The sequence below is a fragment of the Labrus bergylta genome, chromosome 20 (assembly GCF_963930695.1).
Source record: "Labrus bergylta chromosome 20, fLabBer1.1, whole genome shotgun sequence".
Classification (NCBI taxonomy): domain Eukaryota; kingdom Metazoa; phylum Chordata; class Actinopteri; order Labriformes; family Labridae; genus Labrus; species Labrus bergylta.
This window is the reverse complement of record NC_089214.1, coordinates 7,882,554-7,901,811: the sequence shown is the minus strand read 5'-3', so window position 1 is coordinate 7,901,811 and position 19,258 is coordinate 7,882,554. Positions and strand designations below refer to the sequence as shown.

Sequence of the window (19,258 nt, the reverse complement as noted above, 5' to 3'; positions counted from 1 at the left end):
TGTTGTTACTTTTTGTGACGTCATTGGCTCCTTATAAATCAATGCAGAAGAAGTAGAAAGTGTCACGCAACTGTGTAAAAATACTTAGATGGTCTGCAATTCTTCAGTATGTGTTTAGTTTCACTCCACTGTTGCTGGTGTGGTGGGAGAACAAGTGCGAATCACATGCTGCTTCATAACAGACTGGCTCAGATCACTCCCTGACCCACCGGCAGGCCACGCACTTGTCGCAGCCACTAGTCCCGCGAGAGAGGGGGAACCGGGGGCGGTTAGATGGATGGATGACCCTGCTGCTTCCCCTCCCTAACAGCCCCAGCTGTCAACTCCTTTCCTGACTTCCCCACCCTGCCCCCGGTACCATGGCGTCCAGCGAGGAGGACGGCACGGTTGAGGAGAAGGAAACCAACAACAAGAAGAGAACCAAAAGCGCCCTCGCCACCGCATGGCTCACTTTCTACAACATCGCCATGACCGCAGGGTACGTGCGTAATACCTATTAATACGAAAGCCTAGAAGTTTGCCGCTCCCTAAAAAACTGTAAGCGTGTGTTGCTGTTTATAGGACTGTGTGTCAAGTCGAAAGTGCCTGTTCAGCTCGCTCAATTCACTGCTTCCCCGGACATTGGTGGTGGAAACACACTTGTGTTTAATGAATTAGTAGAAACAAACATAGAAATGCAAGCGGGCTTCATGTGAGCGATTATAAATGAATGAATGGCGTTTGTTTAAAGTGACAGACTGGCGCTGCAGCCGTGTCCAAATAGGGCTGACTGCACGGTGTCAGCGTCAAGGCCCACAGTGCCACCGACAGTTGCAGTGATAAGTATAGCCGGAGTGCGCTGACACTGGAGCTCAGGACACTGAAATGCTCAATGGGCAGATTTTTGAACAACAACAACATAACGTTTGTGAAGTGCCGAACGAGCGCGTCATTGTCAGACGCCTTTGTTTATTGGCTCAATTGGCAAAAAATAAAGATGGAAATCAATAGTTTGTGTTTACTTTAGCCTTTTACTTCTGCAAGGGTGAGGGTTATAAAAGTTGCAGACACAATGTGTAGAAGAACTCTAACAGGAGTGAGAGTCATGTATTCCAAATAGGCTACTTTAAATATACAAGCTTCAAACTAGAGATGCACTGATCCACTTTTTTCAGTTCCAATCTGATTGCCATACTGATTCTGATATCTTTATCATCATAATTAAGTGTTGTTGTTGTTGTTGTTGTTGTTGTTGTTGTTGTTGTTGGTATTATGTGTCTGGCTACACGCAAATCCAGCATTGCATTTCTTATTCAAAGATCAAAATAATATTAATAATAAATAAAAATTAGTCCAAATAAATCTGAACTTTGTTCTGGCTTCACATACAAACAGGAAGAAGCAACAAACTGTCAGCTTTTCAAATTAAAAGTTTTAAACTGAAGTTTAAGAGTTGTACCTTGGATATAGAAGGAGCTGCTCCATCCCCTCAGAGCGTCGTCATGGAGACGCTTTGTGGACACTTCTTACAGTTCAGTCAGTGCATCTTCAAAGGGAGACTGTGCGAGCAGAGAATGTTTAAAGCACCCAACCATCCTTCATGATCGGTGACGAGGATTGGCGCCGTCAGTCCGATATCCATAAATCACGCCAATATCGCAGCCGATATACCGATTTAAGATCGGATCTGTCCCAGCTCTGCTTCAAACTATACTTAGAGTACAAAAGGTAAAAGTACTCATGATGCAAGGCTCAGTTGAGTTAGCAAAGGTATCTCACCTCCCCTCCATTCTTCCAAATCAGCCTAACTACCCCACAACGCTACATTATCATGAGCATGTAAACGGTATTTCAGTTGTTTCTCATTTTTAAATCTGTACTCTAGTGGTAATTATTTGAAGCAATTTACATTTTTTCAAGTTGAATGTTTTCAAATGTGGGACATTTCTGCTTGTCTATGAGAATGTGAACTCAATATATTTGTGCTTCAGTCTATTTGTTGCTGAAAGAGGACATCTTTAATCCATCAGAGAGCATACTGGGCAATTGGTGTATTTTTTAAAGATAAACAATGGATGGGTAAAACAATTAGCAGGTGAATGTTATGATCCTATTAGCCACAGGCTGATATCCAATCCAGTGTCGTACCCTTTAAGTTGTTAATACCATTGATCCTGTCAGCGGCTCTGTGAGATAATCTTTCATGGCTGGAGTCTGTTGTAAATGAGTCTCCTCCTGTTCAGTTTCACTTCTGTGTGTTGCTGATTCAGGATCAGAAAGGATGTTAGTCGATGACATGCCAAGTTAATTTCAAGTTTCAGGTTCTCTGTTGGAGGGGGGGGGGGTTGTATTAGAAATCATCCTCCTAGCAGTCTTTACCTTACATTTTTTGGATGCTAAGTAAAGCTAAATACTAGATGCAAAATAACAGATTTAACAGCTTTCTGCACTTGTGGTTGAGAAGGAATGACTCTCGTTAAATATTCATTGTTGTCATAATATAATGTAAACACACTTTTGATTAAGAAGCTCTTCAAGCACTGATGGAGAAATGGGTTATGTTTTGGTGTGAGGTGGGCTCCTCATCATGTTCCCACTGCAGAAATATTCTGGTTACTGACACATATTGTTAGATTCACGCATACAGACAGTCATATGAGTCCACCTGTTCATCATGTTTTTTCACCATCATTAAATATTGAATATCACGTCCACTTTAAAAATAACCTCCGTTGTGGTTTATGCTACATCCTGGATGTTTAGTGTTCTGCACAAATATCTGGCTCTTAAGTCTCCTATCTGAGGCGATCATTTACACATACGTGGGTGTCTGATACAGGGTTTTAAGACTAGTTGGTAGAGTCTGTCGTCTCTTAACTGGAAGGTCGGGGTTCAATCCCCAGCTCCTGTAGCTACAGTACATGTCTGATGTGTCCTTTGGCAAGACACTTGACCCCAAATTGCTCCCTCTGCTTCATCAGAGGTGTGTGTCTGAAGACTAGAAAAGACTCCATTTATCAAAGATGTCTATTAGGGATTAATGTATTTGAGTTTTTCAGTCATGATGTTTATACCAAGGACCAATCATATATACCAATGTTGGTACAACTGGTTTGTAAATTCAGACATCTTTATTAATCCCAGAGTGACACTTCAGTCTCACAGCCTGCTAAGTTATTAAAAGAAGTCAAGACAATAGAAAGAAAACAAAAGAAATCAAATGTTGATGTATAGTTTTTTAAATGAACAAGCATTTTGCAGGTCAGCAAATTAACTCATGCATGTGCAGAGCAGAGAATATAAGTAAAGGGAAACACAAAAACTATGGACACACTCTTGGACCTTCCACCATAAATGACCACTTGTTTTTTTTTACCATCATTATCTTGTTATTCTATAACTGTATAAGAAAAAATCCCGATGCATGAAACGTTAATTCAGAGGTCATTTTACCATTATATTTATTTATCTTAATTTTTTTCTGCAGGTGGATGGTTTTGGCCATGGCGATGATGCGCTTCTACATCCAGAAAGGCACACACAAAGGTCTGTACAGAAGTATAGCAAGGACACTCAAGTTTTTCCAGACCGTTGCATTAGTTGAGGTAAGAGTTTTTTTTTATACACTATCTTAAAGGTCAAATATTCTCCTCCTCTTCAACCAGTTTAAATAAGTCTCAGGGCTCCTCAAAACATGTCTGTGAAGTGTCTTGTTCTAAATCCACTCTGATCCTGTATTTGATCATTCCTTTAAACCCCTCTATTTCAACCCTGCTCAGAACAGGCTGTTTCTTTGTCTGTACCTTTAAATATTTAAATGAGCTGTGTCTGACCACGCCCCCTCTCTGGAAGGGCTTTTGTCGGCTTGGGCTTTCTCGCTCCATGTCCTATTGTTTACGGTGAGAAGGCAGACTCAGAGGGCAGAACAAACACCTAGCTGTGGGAGGGTCACCCACCTGGGGGAGGGGCTACTGCCCTTTGTGATGTCATGAAGGGAAAATCTCGAAACAGCCTGTTTGAGCACACATTTTCTGAAAAGTGGAGCAGGCAAATTATGGAGAGGATGGACTTTTCTCATCATTGGGGGGTTTGCAGATGGACTAGAGCCACATATTAGAGTTAGAGAAACATGGTGAAGTGTATTTTTCATGATATGTGACCTTGAGAGATCAAAACTAAGGAAAAGGACTGCTTATAGTCTATGTATGTCTTAATATAGATGTGAGAATTTGACCCTTCTCATCTTTTTCTGTAACAGGTGGGACATTGTGCCATCGGTATGTAATGTTTTTTTGTCTATGGCCAATGGTTAATGTTTAAAATGCAAACACATGCCTTCTTCTGCAGCCTTGAACTGATGTTCTTTTTCTCCCCTCCTGTTGTGCTTCAGGAATCGTGAGGACTTCTGTGATTGTAACCGGGGTTCAAGTGTGTTCAAGGATTTTCATGGTTTGGTTCGTCACCAACAGCATCAGACCGGTGACTATCACAGCACACACACACACACACACACACACACACACACACACACACACACACACACACACACACACACACACACACACACACACACACACACACACACACACACACACTCCGATGCTGCCAATGTCAGTGTCAATTTGTTGCTTTGGAACTGAAAGAACCCCTGTGCTGCTTCATGTTAATTTTGTGAACAAACACACCTGCTAGAGGTAGCACTTGTCGTTTGATATGTGTAAACACTTTCTCTGTGTGATCGCTGTATGTTCCAACCTAAATGAAGATCCAGAACGAAGAGAGCGTAATCCTATTCCTGGTCGTGTGGACGATGACAGAGATTACCAGATATTCCTACTACACATTCAACCTGCTCAACCACCTGCCGTACTTCATCAAATGGGCCAGGTGGAGATGCCATCACACTTTGTCAGGGATGAGCTTGAATTGTCATTAACGTGTCGGACATTGTGTCTGTGCATGTTTGGTGTGACCTGGAGATTTCACCTCTGGCATGCTTTCCCGTCACAGACCTAGAGCGGCTTTACGTCAGGAAGTAGTGCAGCCCGTGTGTGTGTGTGTGTGTGTGTGTGTGTGTGTGTGTGTGTGTGTGTGTGTATTTATTATCGCCTGGCTCACACAGAGAGGAGGAGCATGTGTGTGTTTATTGATTAGCACCTCATTAGCCATTTTCTGGGCTAACTAACTGCTCATACTGTGCTCTGACTATACTGATGATGCAGAACAAAAGTCAAACATTTAGAGCATTTCAAAATGTTTTAGCTGTATTTTAATCTTCCAGAAAATACAGTGTTAACGTTTTGCATTACTCTATTGTGTATGTTAAACTCTTTAAAAGCATTGCTCAAATTCAAAAATATCAGCCTGAATACAACATTTAAAATACTCTCAGTTTGAATCACCGAAATGTGATGATGCTCAACAAATGTATCTGCTGCAAAGTGACATAATGCCGGCCTTCTACTGTATGGAGAGTACTTTATGACGTGGCGGTCTGCCCCTGGGTGTCTGTGCTGAAATAGGAGTCGTTTGGAGGAACGTCAGCTGTACACATTGGTAGCTGTCCTACACATAGGCTTGGCATCTCACAGCCCTGAGAGTGGCTGTCTCGCCTCAGAGTACCCAGGTTTACATGTTGCATCAGCCCATTTACAAGAGGAGACGCTCTATCTCATGCAGGCGGAGGCCCACCAGCCAAATTTTAATTTTGCTACTACCTCAGTGTCACGTTTAGCTTTGTGCCAATGACTCTTTTGTTTGGGTGTTGATCCTCATGTACCGAACGCGTCTCTCCTCCCTGCCCCCCACCCTTCACATCTTCCTTCAAGCATGGAGGAGACGCCAGGCCCCCAGGAGAGGGGCTCATGTTCAGCTGCTCCCGTTTTTAAGACCATCTGTTTTGGTCATGGAATGTTTTCCCTCACATCCGCTTGGAAGCTCCCCCCCCGAGCCTCTGCTGTGGTCTCGACTAAATGCAGGACCTCTGTAGCCCTGAGTCATGTCATGTATCAAACGTGAGACACTGTGTGGTGTCACAAAGGGAGGCAGGCCGTCTCACGCGTAGGTGAAGTGACGGGGAAGTTGGAGAAGGAAGCAGAGAGGATGACAGTTTGTGAATAATTGCTTGTCATCCTGATACATTTGGGGGCTGTTTTTGATGTGGCAGTCCCAAATCTGTTTACTAATTAAAGACACAGAGCTGCCTTGGAATGCATTTATTTAAGTGCTGAGTAATTGCTGTCACTGCAGGAATCAACGACTAAGCTCAGTGATAGTCAGAATTTCTCTCACTCTGCAGAATTCCTCGCTACGACAACGGCCAAGTCAAATCATTATTTCCAAAATAAAGCATGCATTGTTTGTTAAACTCATCCTTTGTGATCCCCAACCACTTCCTGTTTCTGTAGTGAATTAAGTGTCCTAACCTTCCATCTAGCAGAAGGTCCATACTGTATTTCAAAATAAAAGCATTGTTGAATTCAAACGGCAAGTTAAGTACTCTCAGCTTAAGACAGTACAAAAATTCAAAATAAAAGCAACTTTTATTTCCAAATATAGAAAGAATGGAATGTAATTAATCACGATTAAGTATTAGAATATAGCAAATTGATTGCAATTAAAAATGTTAATCATTTGACAACCTTAGTATGCATGCAAGTGCTTTACCATCTCCAGGAGTGTTCTCTGCTGAAGGGGTGTAGTATGTGTATATCTCTGTGAGTGTTAAATCTCCTCCCTCTTTGTTCTTCCCAGGTACAACCTCTTCATCGTCTTGTACCCTGTGGGAGTCGTTGGAGAACTGCTGACCATTTATGCTGCTCTGCCGTTCGTACGCAGATCTGGAATGTACTCCACAAGGCTCCCCAACATTTATAATGTCTCCTTCGACTACTACTACTGCCTCATCATTGTCATGTTGTCCTACATCCCACGTAAGGAGCCTTTTTTTTTTTTTTTTTTTTTTTTTTTTACACTGCTCTTATTTTATCAGGATACAATGCTTAAGAGTATGAAAGAAAGTTGGAGCCTACCTCTAGTGGTCATCTAAGGAACTGCAGTGAAATTTCAGCTCAGGAGGATGCTGCTTGGAAAAATCTGCCTACACATTTAATTTTAAGTGGGTTTATATATTTCTTTAATTGAATGTTTTTATTAGAATGATTTTTATTGACTCAGCATAGGGAAGAGCGTTAGGACATGACATTTTTATTTTTCTCTAAGGCCTTAAAATGTCTCAAGCAGGGTGGTTTGCAAATTTGGTTTGTCTGTACGAGATTTTCATGTGATCTGTAAGTCATCTTTTGTAAAAGGATGATGTAGTTAAAGTGTTTTTTTCTTTTTTACTTCCTCAGTGTTTCCTCAGCTCTACTTCCACATGCTGCGGCAGAGGAGAAGGGTGCTTCATGGGGAGGTCATTGTGGAGAAGGATGACTAGAAAAAGCCGCCACATCATGCCTTCCTTTGAGCCAGCCTGCCTCAGAATCACCCCTCAACCCCCCTCCCACCCTCCCCCTCCACATCATCTCCTCTTTGGTCCTTAGCACCATCAGCTTTTACATTCTACTGCACTGGACCGGAAAACGCAGTGCAAATGAAAACCTGTCTGACAAGAGCTGTATCACTTGTGATAACATGGAAGAAAGGCGTTCATCAGTACTGAGAGAAAATAAATACATACATGTAGGATTGATTCCTATCTGGGCGGTAATATTGGAGACATGTTTACAGTCCCATTGTTGCTGTGGAGCTTGAAACAGAAGCTCGACATTGTGTCTCAGTTCAGAGATCCTGTGTCTTTATTTTTTTCACCCAACAAGCTTAACGCACTTTGTTGCTGCTCACACCTGTCTGAGGGAGAATAAGGCAAATGAGAGGCTTCCTGGGAAATGTAACATGGGAAGGAAGATTGTAAGTTGTGTCTCTGTAAGTGTCCCCACTTTACCCCCCCCCCCCCAAATTAACACAATTGGCATTATTATTATAATATGTTAAGAGTATTCCACCACAGTGATTTTACACAATTGTATAAAAACAAAAAAACACGGTTTCATAAGATCAAATATTCATAGTCTAGTATCATAGCTCAACAATAAATCTACGTTTAGACATTATGCTTCTTTTGTGTATGTTTGTTTTACCTTCTGTGTAAATGATGCAATGTGAAATGAGCGGCTAAATCCATTACTTAAAGATAATTTATTCACATACTGTCGAGCAAGCACAGCTCAAACTTAACTCTGTCGTCTGCTCGGCTCATCTGCATTCTTCTATGTTGCTTTGATGTTTACTGTGTCAAATTAATTTACAAGAGTGCATCTTACACTAAATTGAGTTCAAAACTAGCAGGTTTTTCTCTGTAGAAAATTCAGATTTTCTTTTTTTTAAGCGCTCATCTTTCAGCCTGTTTTGTCTGTTTTTTAACATAAAGACTGTCATGTCCATGTTGATTTAAAAACAAAAAAAAGTTTGTTAGTCCCCCCCCACTAAAGGTGCTATTGTGAGATCTTTTCAATCTTCTGTGCAGCTGAAGCAGTGACTGACTTTCCTAAAGTCGGGAAACAGGATGTGAAATGATTGAGAGGAAAGGTTAAGGTTAACGGACTGCATATCCCATGGTTAGCAAAGAAAATCTACATTTCTTATAATCTGTGTGAGAGGAGAGAGAACTCAAGTCATTGTTAAATCAAGAACAAAACAATTGAAATGTGAAAATACCTGTTTGTGAAAAATCAATAAACTAAATTGTACAATCCTTGGAGATTTCTGTGATAACAATAAAGAGAATTAAAGTTCCAATATTAGGGCTTTCACACTTGCAGAAAACACCGGAAAAACTCTGGATATTTCCCCTGCCATATTTCTCCCAGCAAGTCAGAGTGAGCTTATGTCAGAGGGCAGCAGGATATAGTCAGGAGAATTCAGCTCTAGCCAATGGGAGGGGGGGTGATGTTTATATACTGTGACTGCTGCACGGTGTCTGCATGCGACCACTATGACCTCCGTTCAGGTTATTAAACGGCTTCATAATGTTTTCTGTTTGTCAGTATGTTGTTCTCCGGTCTTTTTGATAGTGTGATTCCATTAAACTACACATAGCATTGATATGAAGGCAAATATTGTCATTTTAGCATCGTATAGCAGACTCTTGCTACTTGCTCGTCTTTTATTATTTTTATTTTTTTTACCTTTTTACCTCAGGAGACGCCCTCTAGACTCTCTACTCTAGAGAGGAGGGGGCAGGGGGAGACAGCTCTCTTCAATGTTTGGAATTTGGACTGCAGTACCCATTTTAAACTCTAGGGGGGCAGAGTTACATTGATACTACATCTGTGTATCTGGCTCTGCTTACAATGCAAAAACAATCCAACAAATACAAACGTCGTGCAGGTTTTACAGATTTATTTGTGTTTCCTTCACCTCTTGAAATGTTTTTTAAACTAAAGTGTTTGTTCTTCACAGGAAACAGTACCTGAGAGCTGAAACTGGCACATTTAATATTTGTAGGTAGGATCCAAAGATTTATATAAAACATACCAACATCTATAAGAGTGAGAAATTAATCTTAATAATCCCTTAATACTGCATCATACAGGGAGTATTGAACTGTCATTGTGCAGTCTTGAACTAGAAGTCAAGATGGTTGTGACAGTCTTCTGCATGTAAGTGTAAATAATATGTTTCTAAAGGTATACATGGAAATGCCATATAGACATTCATGAGGTTACATAATGGGTTCCTCATCAAAGATAGCACATCAGTGACAGTATGCGTTTAGCGCATCGATTTACACCTCTCCGTTTTAAGACACATTTTTATTGAAGCACTAAGGCAAGTCCACTTGGCTTCATAGCTTGAATAACTTGCATAATGAAATATACATTCAGATATTCAGTTGAACATGGAATACAGAAATATAAATGTTCTTCAAATAACCATAAAGATATTCAGATTTATATAAATCGATGATTTGGTACTTTAAGACGTCCTTCTCTGCTTGCCCTGTTGTATTGCACTTGCTGGTAAAGTCAAACTTGGTCCACTTTGGAGGAGAAAGGCATCTCTTTAGCATTGGCGAGATGTCTGCTGCAGCCCTGGGCTCGTTTCAGGATTGTCCCTTTCTCTCTCTCCGTATGGACTCTCCATGTGCTGTGTCAGTGGACCAGTGCCACATGGGGGAAGTCTAGCTGCTCACTGCAAGCTCCCTTTCAAGACGTCGCTACGATCCAGGCGATCTTGCTGCAGAAAAAAACAAACATAATGACAATTTATTATCAGAAGAAAAGTGTGATGATGCTTGTTGGGCAGGGAGGAAAAACAGAGAGACAAAAAATCAGACGTACAGGTCTCCATGTCCTTCTCACAGATGTAGCTTATGAGATCTTCACAGAAGAAATCGTTCCATAACCCTTCATGGATGAGCCCTGCACAGTCTTCTCCCAGCTCATGACCGTGGCCCCAGTTGTCAGGCTGACCAGGTTTCCACTTTCTGCAAGCAAACAACAGGGGGCGTTCACACATCAGATTTACTAAACTTTTTAGAGCCTGGAAAAAATCCACAGCAGTGTGAATGAAAAAACTGCAACAGGAATTCTATGCATTTTTCATATTCATGTATATAGTAATCATGCATCTCTGGGATTAACTAAGTTTCTCCCAGTGTTTATAAATGTAATAATTACCTCCTTAATGTTTATTATTTTTAGCTTTGCAAGCTTTAATGTTTATCTAATTGTGGTTTTCTTGTGTACCCTTACAGAAAAATGGAAAAAAAAGGTGTAATCGGACCTCCTAAAACAAATGAATGATTGTGGAATGTGAAGGTATTTGTTTTATTAGATTGTGGAGAAGGACCATAGTTTTTCATGTAGGTCAAAGTAATGAGATTTTTTTTTTTTTTAATTGTCTCTGCGTGATGATTTGGTCTTTGTCAGTAACTGAAAGCCTAAAGGAAAGCAATATCTTGCTCGTCTCTGAAACTAAATATCAATCCTAGAAACAGCACCTACATAATGATAAAAGCTTTTTCTGATTTGATACTGACGTGAAAACAGGTTCAGTCCCGTCCAGCCAGCGCCAAGCGTTCTCCTCGTCCCTGTCGGTCAAACCCATCCAGAAATAACCTTTTCCAAACGTTTGCTTCTTCAGCCATTTCTGAGGTCACACGAGGACAAATTACACAGCAGTCACAACCTTTCCTTTCACCTCATAATGGTTTTCATGTATGTCCTTGTTTAAGTGCAATGAAGTCATTATTTTCTAGTTACCTGTTCCTCTATATCGTTTATGATCAACAACGATGCAGCTGTTGATTCACAAGTTGCCTTTGCATCATCAAAACTGTGCAGGTCTTTGGAGAAAAAGTAGCATTTGTCTCTGTAGTTTACCCAATCAGTGGGGCAGCCTGTGAAACATGAAGAGAATTAACAACCTTTGCAAAAACAACAACAGCGTATGTCACAAATGTTTTGAAATCTAAATCTACCCTCCTGTTAGTACCTCAGGATATTTCATGAAGGTTTAAGATATGTGACAGAAACTAAGACTTAGACTTCATGAGTGAAGTTGTACCTGGGGCCCATAACGTCGGAGCTACTGCCTCGTCCTGCAGAGACACAGGTCCCAATGGTACTAAAGGAACCTGAATTGGGATTCCTGGTTGTCCTGGTGGTCCTGCTGGCCCAGGAGGCCCCACTGGTCCTGGCAGTCCCCTTGGTCCCTGCTCCCCAGCAGGTCCCATAGAGCCTCTGATACCTGGTGGGCCCTGTAACCCCTGAGGACCTGATTGTCCGTCTCTTCCAGGCAGACCGGCGGTACCTGGCTCTCCTTTAGTTCCTGGAGGTCCGGCCCTCCCTCCTGACCCCCGTGAGCCCTTTAAACCAGGGCTTCCAGGTAGGCCCGGAAGGCCTTTCAGCCCTGGTAGACCTGGAGGTCCCGGGACACCCTGCTCTCCTCGGGGTCCTCGTATCCCAGGAGAACCCTTTTCTCCTTTTTCTCCTTTTTGCCCAAGCTGACCAGATGACCCCTGAGGTCCTTTGTCCCCTCTTGGACCTCTGGGTCCAGGGGGACCTGAGAAAAGAAAAACGTACTGTGAGCGAGTGAAAAAAGATTATTGGTAGTTTTTAAACACATTTTGCAGCATTTTTGGAGAAGAGATTTGACTCTGTAGTTGAGATTTGGACGAGAAGATTGAGAAAACCTGCTGATGGCTGTGGCTTTATATTGACTGTACAGACATTGGGTTGTTGTACCAAACCTCTAATTAATAACTTTTTAAGTATTAGAGAGGTATATTTCCCACAAATCTCTCACCCTGTAAAATGGTGAAGTTGGTTATAAGTTGTGAGTGTTTGTTGTCCACCAGCTTCATCTCCTCCATGACAATAGAGAGGTTGGTGACCTCCTTGTCCAAACGTGCTGCCAGCTCTTCCTGCTGGGTCCTCAGACCGGCTGCGTCTGCCCTGGCATCTGTCATGCTGTTGTTGAGGTTCAGCAGGATGTCTGAGTGACGGCCCACGGTCTCGGAACAAGTGCGTAGCCCGTTCAGGTTGAGGTTGATGGCACCCAGGAGCTGCGTGGTGAAACTGATGTTGCCAGTCACTCGATCCATACTCTGCTCAGTCTCGTCCAGCCGTACCTCCAGCCGGTCAAACTTGGTGGATGTGATGTTCCTGAAGTCCCTCTGCTGGTCTAAAATCTCCCTCAAGGTCTGGTCTTGAGCATCAGCCAGGCTGCTGGTGTTCTGCAGCTGGTTGGTCATAACAGCGAGCTGTGAACCAACCTCATCCAGGCTGTCGTTATTGGCCTTTGCGAGTGCCGAGACATTGCTGGCCATAACCTGCAGGTTTTCCACTTTACTGCGCAGCCAGTCAGCATCAGCTCGAGCTTGTCTGGCCGTCTGCTCGATGCTCTGAAAGTCATTGCGCATTTTCTGGATAGCCTGACTGGTGCCGTCCACTGAGCGCTGCAGAACAGCGATGAGGACTCTCTGCTGGGCTTGCGTGAAGTTTAGACTGCTGATGCTTAGAAGGGTCTGGTCCTGAAGTTTCACCTGCTGCTGGAGTTCTCTTTGCATCCTGACTGTGTCATCCTGCAGACCCTCAATGATGTTGCCATAAGACTGCAGGGTGCCATTTACGGAGTGCAAGGTGGCTGTGTTGCTTTCCAGCAGTCCCTGAATGGAGCCCTGGCCGTTCTGGATGTCTGAGTCAATGTTCTGCAGCTGACTCAGCTTAACTTGATCGCTGTGGATGCGTTCTTCCACCGCAGACAGCTGCCTCTGGAGACTCCAGATGTTGTTCTTGAAAGCCTGGATCTCGGTGGTGGTATTCTCTGACTTCTCCCCGGCTTGATCATCTGAAAGAGAAAGTTTGTTCAATGCATTGCCAAAATGTTTCAACCTCTCGCTGTAGATTTGTTTTCATTTAAACCCAGATAAGTGGAACTTACCCAGCTTTTTCAAGTCAGTCTCAACAGCAATTATCTTTCCTCCATAGTTTGCAATACCTTCGGACACACTGTCGACTTTTTGTACAACTGAAGGAAAAACAGAACAGGTAGGACAAAGGTTAGCATCATTGTCTCCTCACAGGATCCTGTCTTTATTACCAGACCAGAATTGCCTGAAAGCACAGACATCATATATAAAAGGGATCAGAGAGGAAACCAATAAAAATTACGAACAGACACTAAACGAGATGTGTCTACATATCTTGTAGGCATGTAATAATGCTGGACTTGATTAGTGTAATCTCTCAGGATAGGACAGAATTAGAGTGTGACTGAGGTGGAGAGACAGGTGGAGATAAAAAATGACATTTGGATTTGGAGTGCAATTTAATTTAGGGTCAAAGACAAAAAAAGGAAGGGATTGCAAAAGACCAATTGAGGGAGGAAGAAACTTTGATTCAGCAGGGATAGAGTGGGTGGTCAATGGCACAGTCTGCGGTTGGAGGTGCACAGGGAGACACTGGTGAGGGCCCTAGGGGACAGGAAGTGACCTAGGGGGGTCTTCAGTAAACAGGCGGATCAAAGACAGCACAGAGGAGACAGACACTGTGGCAGGGAGGCTCTTCACGCCCCCACAGGCGACACCAGCGTTCATTTCCTCTGGAATGTGTCTGGGATTCCGGGGGAATCAGCCCACTTCCACCACCAGCCTCGCCAGGGGGAAACGTCCTTTAACTAGGAACTCCATGGGCTCCTCTGCTGGGAATCTGCATCCCAGCTGTTTGCTTCAACAGTTAAAACAACAGGTCGATGACCTCCAGAGGTTAAATCACCAGAAAGAGGAACTGGTTTAAGTCCATCAATCTGTCCAAATGAGGACACCAGCCTTTGATTTAGCACCAGATACAGCACAAACCAAGCCTGCATTTTGCAGCAAAAGGGATTGTCACAATACAAGATTTCTAACATTCGTTTTGATTACAGTAAGAATCAAAGAGTCCTTGGCACCCAGTATTGAGTAATCTCTTATTTTTACTTTCCCAAAAATGTATGGAGACCCATGCTCCCTGTTTAGATTGCACAAAAACGATTTGGAAAATATCAGTACCCAACATTGCCAACATATTGGTGCAATTTAGAAAGTGCTTTCTCTCCTTAGCTTGTAGCAGCTTTGTTTAAAAATATGGATGATTTTGTCATGGATGATCATCTTTACCTTCTAATACTATCTTATCATGAACAAAACAGACTTGTCATGGTTTTAAAACACTTGATATCAACAACCTTAAACGCTAGCCACAATTAACTCACCTATAAGGCAAACATTTGATATGTTTATTTGATGTCTTGCAGAACATAGACTGACACCTCACTGCTGTCCGTCCATTGAGTATGACAATACCACCAGTCCCCAGTTTACAAGGCTTAGCATAAGACTGGAAACATCTTGTCTCACACTGTCCAAGGGTTCAAACAATTCAACCTTATGCAGGGGCCCTTTCCAAATAGCCACCGTTCAGTGTGGAGTGCGGACCCTTCAGTAGGGAGTTTCAGTAGACTGAACGCTCAAGGTCATTCAGCTGGCATCTTTTGGGTCCACCTCAGTAATTCTAAAGCCCACAAACCCAACCCAATGGACTATATCTCTGCTGGGAGAAGCAGAGAGCAGCTTTATATCTCTATATGCTAAGATAAGCTAACTGTCTTGTCGCTTTCTATATACCTCAGATACAATAGAGGGGGACTACTCTTCATAACTCTGAAAGAATCAGATTAATCCTATTTCCCAAAATGCCAAATAATTCCTACAAAGCCAGAGACAATTTTCTCTAGTGTCTCAACTGCATATTGAAAAGATCTGTTGCTGTTACGGAAAGAACTGTCCCCGGGGTTATTGACAGTGAAATGTTTGGGAAACTTCAATTTGGAAAATTAATGTTATATGTATGGTAAAACCTTTTTTTTGTTCCTTTTCTTCACCCTGTTTGACATTCAAGAAACTCAACCCTGACCACAACACATACTCGTCTTCTGACTTGTCTTATGGAAGTGATAAAGACATTTAAAAACAGATGAACTGTGTTATTCACAGTTATTGGAGAAAATCCTCCGTTGGACAGGAAATGTTCCACAAATCAAAATAACTGGGACAATCTGTTAGACATGGAACACTTATTTTAGCACAACACAAAGTCCAAATCATCTGCACATTGTCTCTGTCACTGACACTTACACGTACACTCGCCCTGAAACTGAAATTAACACTAACTCACATACACACATTTCTACATGCTCTTTCACTGAAGCGGCCTCCAGAGAGACTCTTTGCATCACACCGTGGCAACATGAACCATAAAACATGCAGGGCTGCAGAGGAAAGCGTTACTTTGGCAGAAACCTTCTAGGTTTTCCAAATGTTGTTAAAGTGAGCTATTTTTTTGTACCCAGTTTGAACTCTTTCCAGCTCTTGTGTGGGCGGTTCTTGAAACTTCCAGGGTTGTGTTGTAAAATCCAACTTCCCATTCATATAAAATCAGAAATAGTAGAAATGTTGGAAAATCATCAGAGTGTAAAAACTCCTGTTGGAACAGATGAGATATGATAAACCTGTGAGTGTTTAGGGGGAAATGTATCCAATCAGAATATCATAGACAAAAGTGGGACCACTGGTTGGTCAATGTGGGGGCTCAGAGGGGAAATGTTATACATACAAGAAGGGGGCAAGCTCTAATGAAGACCTCTATGGTGGAAACATGTTGGCTTGTTTAAGGATTTGGTCATAATAATAAAGGCCTTTTAAGTTTCTCATTGTACATCTTTAATGCTTAGAGTCCCTGGTTTGGAGTCCAGCGCTTTAATGACAATGTTTACCTTTGTACAGAGGGCGATTCCAGAGTCTGTTGGGGCCATAGGCAAAAATAATTTGGGGGTCCTCCAACCAGCGTTCATCACCATCATGTTTGCCAGAGTACCGGCAATTACTCCTCTTCCTTCCTGTTTCTTTATTTCTTGTCTATGGACGGGCATTTTAGGCCACTGCTTTGGTTTAAGTTTGTGAGCCTCCTACTGGTCTGAGGCCCCAAACAGTTGCTAGCCTTGCCTGTCAACAAGCAGCGCCTCTGCCTCTATATCAACGCTACATGTTATTTGACGTAGCCACGTAATCAAGTAAGGAGCGGAGTAGAACATACTGGAAAGCAGAAAACAGTAAGAAGCAGCTTCATTATGTGCACAAGGATTGCACCAGTTGCTCACTCGCTGGTTATGTGATATAAAGTCATCACCCTTTCCAGCTAACGGTGAATTTTCCCTGACATTTCCCTTTGATTTCACATAAAACCTCAAGCCACTTCATGCAGACTTTTCACAAAGGGGCAGAAAAAGAAGTATGGGGTAGAAATAGAGTTCAGAAAATTTGGGAGAGTTGATAATACAGCAAGAGAGTGTTTCTTACTTATGTGATGAAAATACTCAAATATTAAACTGCATCATTGACAGAAGCACATGTAGAGGAGACACATAATGCCAACAAACTGAGTACTAATATCAGATAGCATGTATCTTAAGATGGTTAATAACATCAGCCATGATGGTGATCGCACAGACAATGTGAGGCACTGTGTGAGTAAAAACAGAACAAGACTGTGTTGGATTGCATTAATGACTGGAGTTTTACTGTTGTTTGTCTAAAGCTGATCTCATCTGACTGAATTTACTTGATTTATCTGAAATGTTTCCGTTCAAAGCGCCTGCTGAGCTTTTTTGGTTCATTTCTCAAACCAGTTTTTCCACAATAATAAAAATAAATTCATAAAGGGCGTGAGGAAAAAAACATAAGTCATATCCTTTTCCATTTGCTTTTCTTACTGTCTTTGAGGAAAATGAATGGGATTTAAATCCTCAAGAGAGTGACCTCATGATGCTTTTGGTCGCGTCTATCAAGTCAGCAGGCTACAGGGGAGAAGACGGGGGGAGGTCTCTGAATCCCTGCCAAACGTCTCTGGTTAAACTGCATCAAAACAAAGGAGCCACATGAAGGCTGTTTCTGTGGGTCAGCGATGGAGGACAGAGAGGAGCACACATGTTAAGTGCATAGAGCACTCCGGGTCTCACTACATAACCATCTGGAGCTGGGAGTGTGTTTAGGCTGAGCTGTGGTTCCCCTGACAGAGGAGCGCTCCGGTGCCAGTAAAAACCCAATTTCAGAGGGTTCTGCTGGAGCTGTGCTGAGTTCACTCGCTGCTCATCTGGCATCAATTAGGCCTGCATGAAAACATGAAGCATGGGCCGACTGAGCTCAGAGTGAGGAGGACATCTTTGTTCACGTATACTCGAGACACACAGATAACCTCTGAGCGACTCAAACAACTTAAAAAAACGAAGGGACGTCAAGGTCGCATGTTGGAGTGTTTAGCACAATTATCTCAGGAACATTCAGAGTTCAGTTCTGCGAAAGACGTCGAGCCCGTTTCCCGACCTGGAACATGTTGAAAAAAAGCCAACCAGGAAAATCAGCTTCACAAAGCCTGAGGACCCTCTATGGGGGTGTGAGCACTTGAGGAGTGTTGGTAAAATAAACTGAGAGAAGGCTGTGGGGCGGAGGGACTGTGTTGAAACTCAAAAAAACCCCAAAAAAAACCTAATTTGCATGGAAAGTTTACAGAAGAAATAACTTGCCAAAATCATTCCATGCAAATCCAAAGTTCAAATCCACTCCAGGATTGCTGAACTTGAACTACCATTGTGCATCTGCACACCTCCACATTGCATGTTTACACTCGATAGAAATTAACATTATTGATTAATTTAACATACTAGGTTAGCTAATCTGGTGCTGATGAGCTGAGGGATGATTTTTACTTCGTGTTTTTTTCATGAGTCGGCCAGGCAACCAGTGGATATTACACAAACAAGATGCACGTTAATAAATGAGCTTTAGAAGTGCAGGTAAATGCACATTGTAAGACAGAGTCTGTGTATCTGATCCCCCTGTGTCTGAACTTTGCACTAAGCTTAGCTAACTGGCTGCATCATTTCTACCTTCGCGATCAATCTCTAAAATTGAACTCTCTAAACTGACCTTTAATCTGCATTAAGGAGTTTCATTTTGGGTGAAAATCTTCTTCTTTAAGGTGAGGCGATTCTCAAACATTTTCCATTACTGATCTTATATAATCCATGTCAAGCCTGCTCCCTGTGTTGATGAAGCTCTCTCTCTAACGGAAAGACTCTCATCAAACAGAAATGTTCTTATTTCCTTACGTCCTTCCTTTTGGATATCCACTCTCTCAAATTAGTTTGAGCATAACTTTTGTACACAAAAACCCCCAAACTGCATCATTGAAGTCTTTTTTTTAGAAAAATGTGTAATCTGGGCCCCAAAGACGTTTACCCATCATGCCACATTGACGGTAAAGTGCATGCTGTATTTACCTTTATATCCGAGCACGGCGACAGCGATGGTGAGGAGAGTACACAGCACGTAAAGCAGAGCTATGGAGGTCTTCAGCGCCCATTCATTCTTACACTTGGTGCACTGGGTGGCCTCCTGGATCCCTGTTTTAAAAAGAATACAATATCAGTCAGAACATGTCTCTGCATATTGTACATTTTTCTCCAGCTGAAAGGTCTTAAAAGGACATGTTGGTAGAATTTGGTGTTATCTAGGGACTCTCCACGTCCAGGAGTTCCACATCTGGACAAACAGGCCTGGAGTCAACATTAAAGAGTCGTGCAGTTCCCTCAGGGCCCGGGTAGCGAAGGGGCAGGGGACACAAAAACAATCCCCCCCACAGACTTGTTTACACTCAGTGACATGCTTATTTTCCTGAAC

The 19,258-nt window shown here is 42.4% G+C and overlaps 2 protein-coding genes across 2 annotated transcripts in view; one reads left to right on the top strand and one right to left on the bottom strand.

The window, feature by feature from the left end:
- Positions 1-189: 189 nt before the first annotated feature.
- hacd1 (3-hydroxyacyl-CoA dehydratase 1) lies at positions 190-8,731 on the top strand. The gene is made up of 7 exons (XM_020647527.3): positions 190-478; positions 3,467-3,584; positions 4,238-4,256; positions 4,370-4,458; positions 4,745-4,866; positions 6,733-6,911; positions 7,332-8,731. The coding sequence occupies exons 1-7, from the start codon at positions 360-362 to the stop codon at positions 7,412-7,414; spliced, it is 729 nt and encodes a 242-aa protein (XP_020503183.1). The 5' UTR covers positions 190-359; the 3' UTR covers positions 7,415-8,731.
- A 632-nt stretch (positions 8,732-9,363) lies between these two features.
- Positions 9,364-19,258, bottom strand: part of LOC109994253 (collectin-12) — a 31,895-nt gene continuing 22,000 nt past the window's right edge. The window contains exons 3-10 of the mRNA XM_020647526.3: positions 18,859-18,981; positions 13,426-13,512; positions 12,289-13,332; positions 11,548-12,045; positions 11,244-11,380; positions 11,021-11,130; positions 10,320-10,465; positions 9,364-10,215 (exon numbers count right to left, since the gene is read on the bottom strand). Of these exons, the coding sequence (XP_020503182.1) occupies positions 10,196-10,215; positions 10,320-10,465; positions 11,021-11,130; positions 11,244-11,380; positions 11,548-12,045; positions 12,289-13,332; positions 13,426-13,512; positions 18,859-18,981 (2,165 nt within the window). The 3' untranslated portion in view covers positions 9,364-10,195. The remainder of the gene's footprint in view (positions 10,216-10,319; positions 10,466-11,020; positions 11,131-11,243; positions 11,381-11,547; positions 12,046-12,288; positions 13,333-13,425; positions 13,513-18,858; positions 18,982-19,258) is intronic.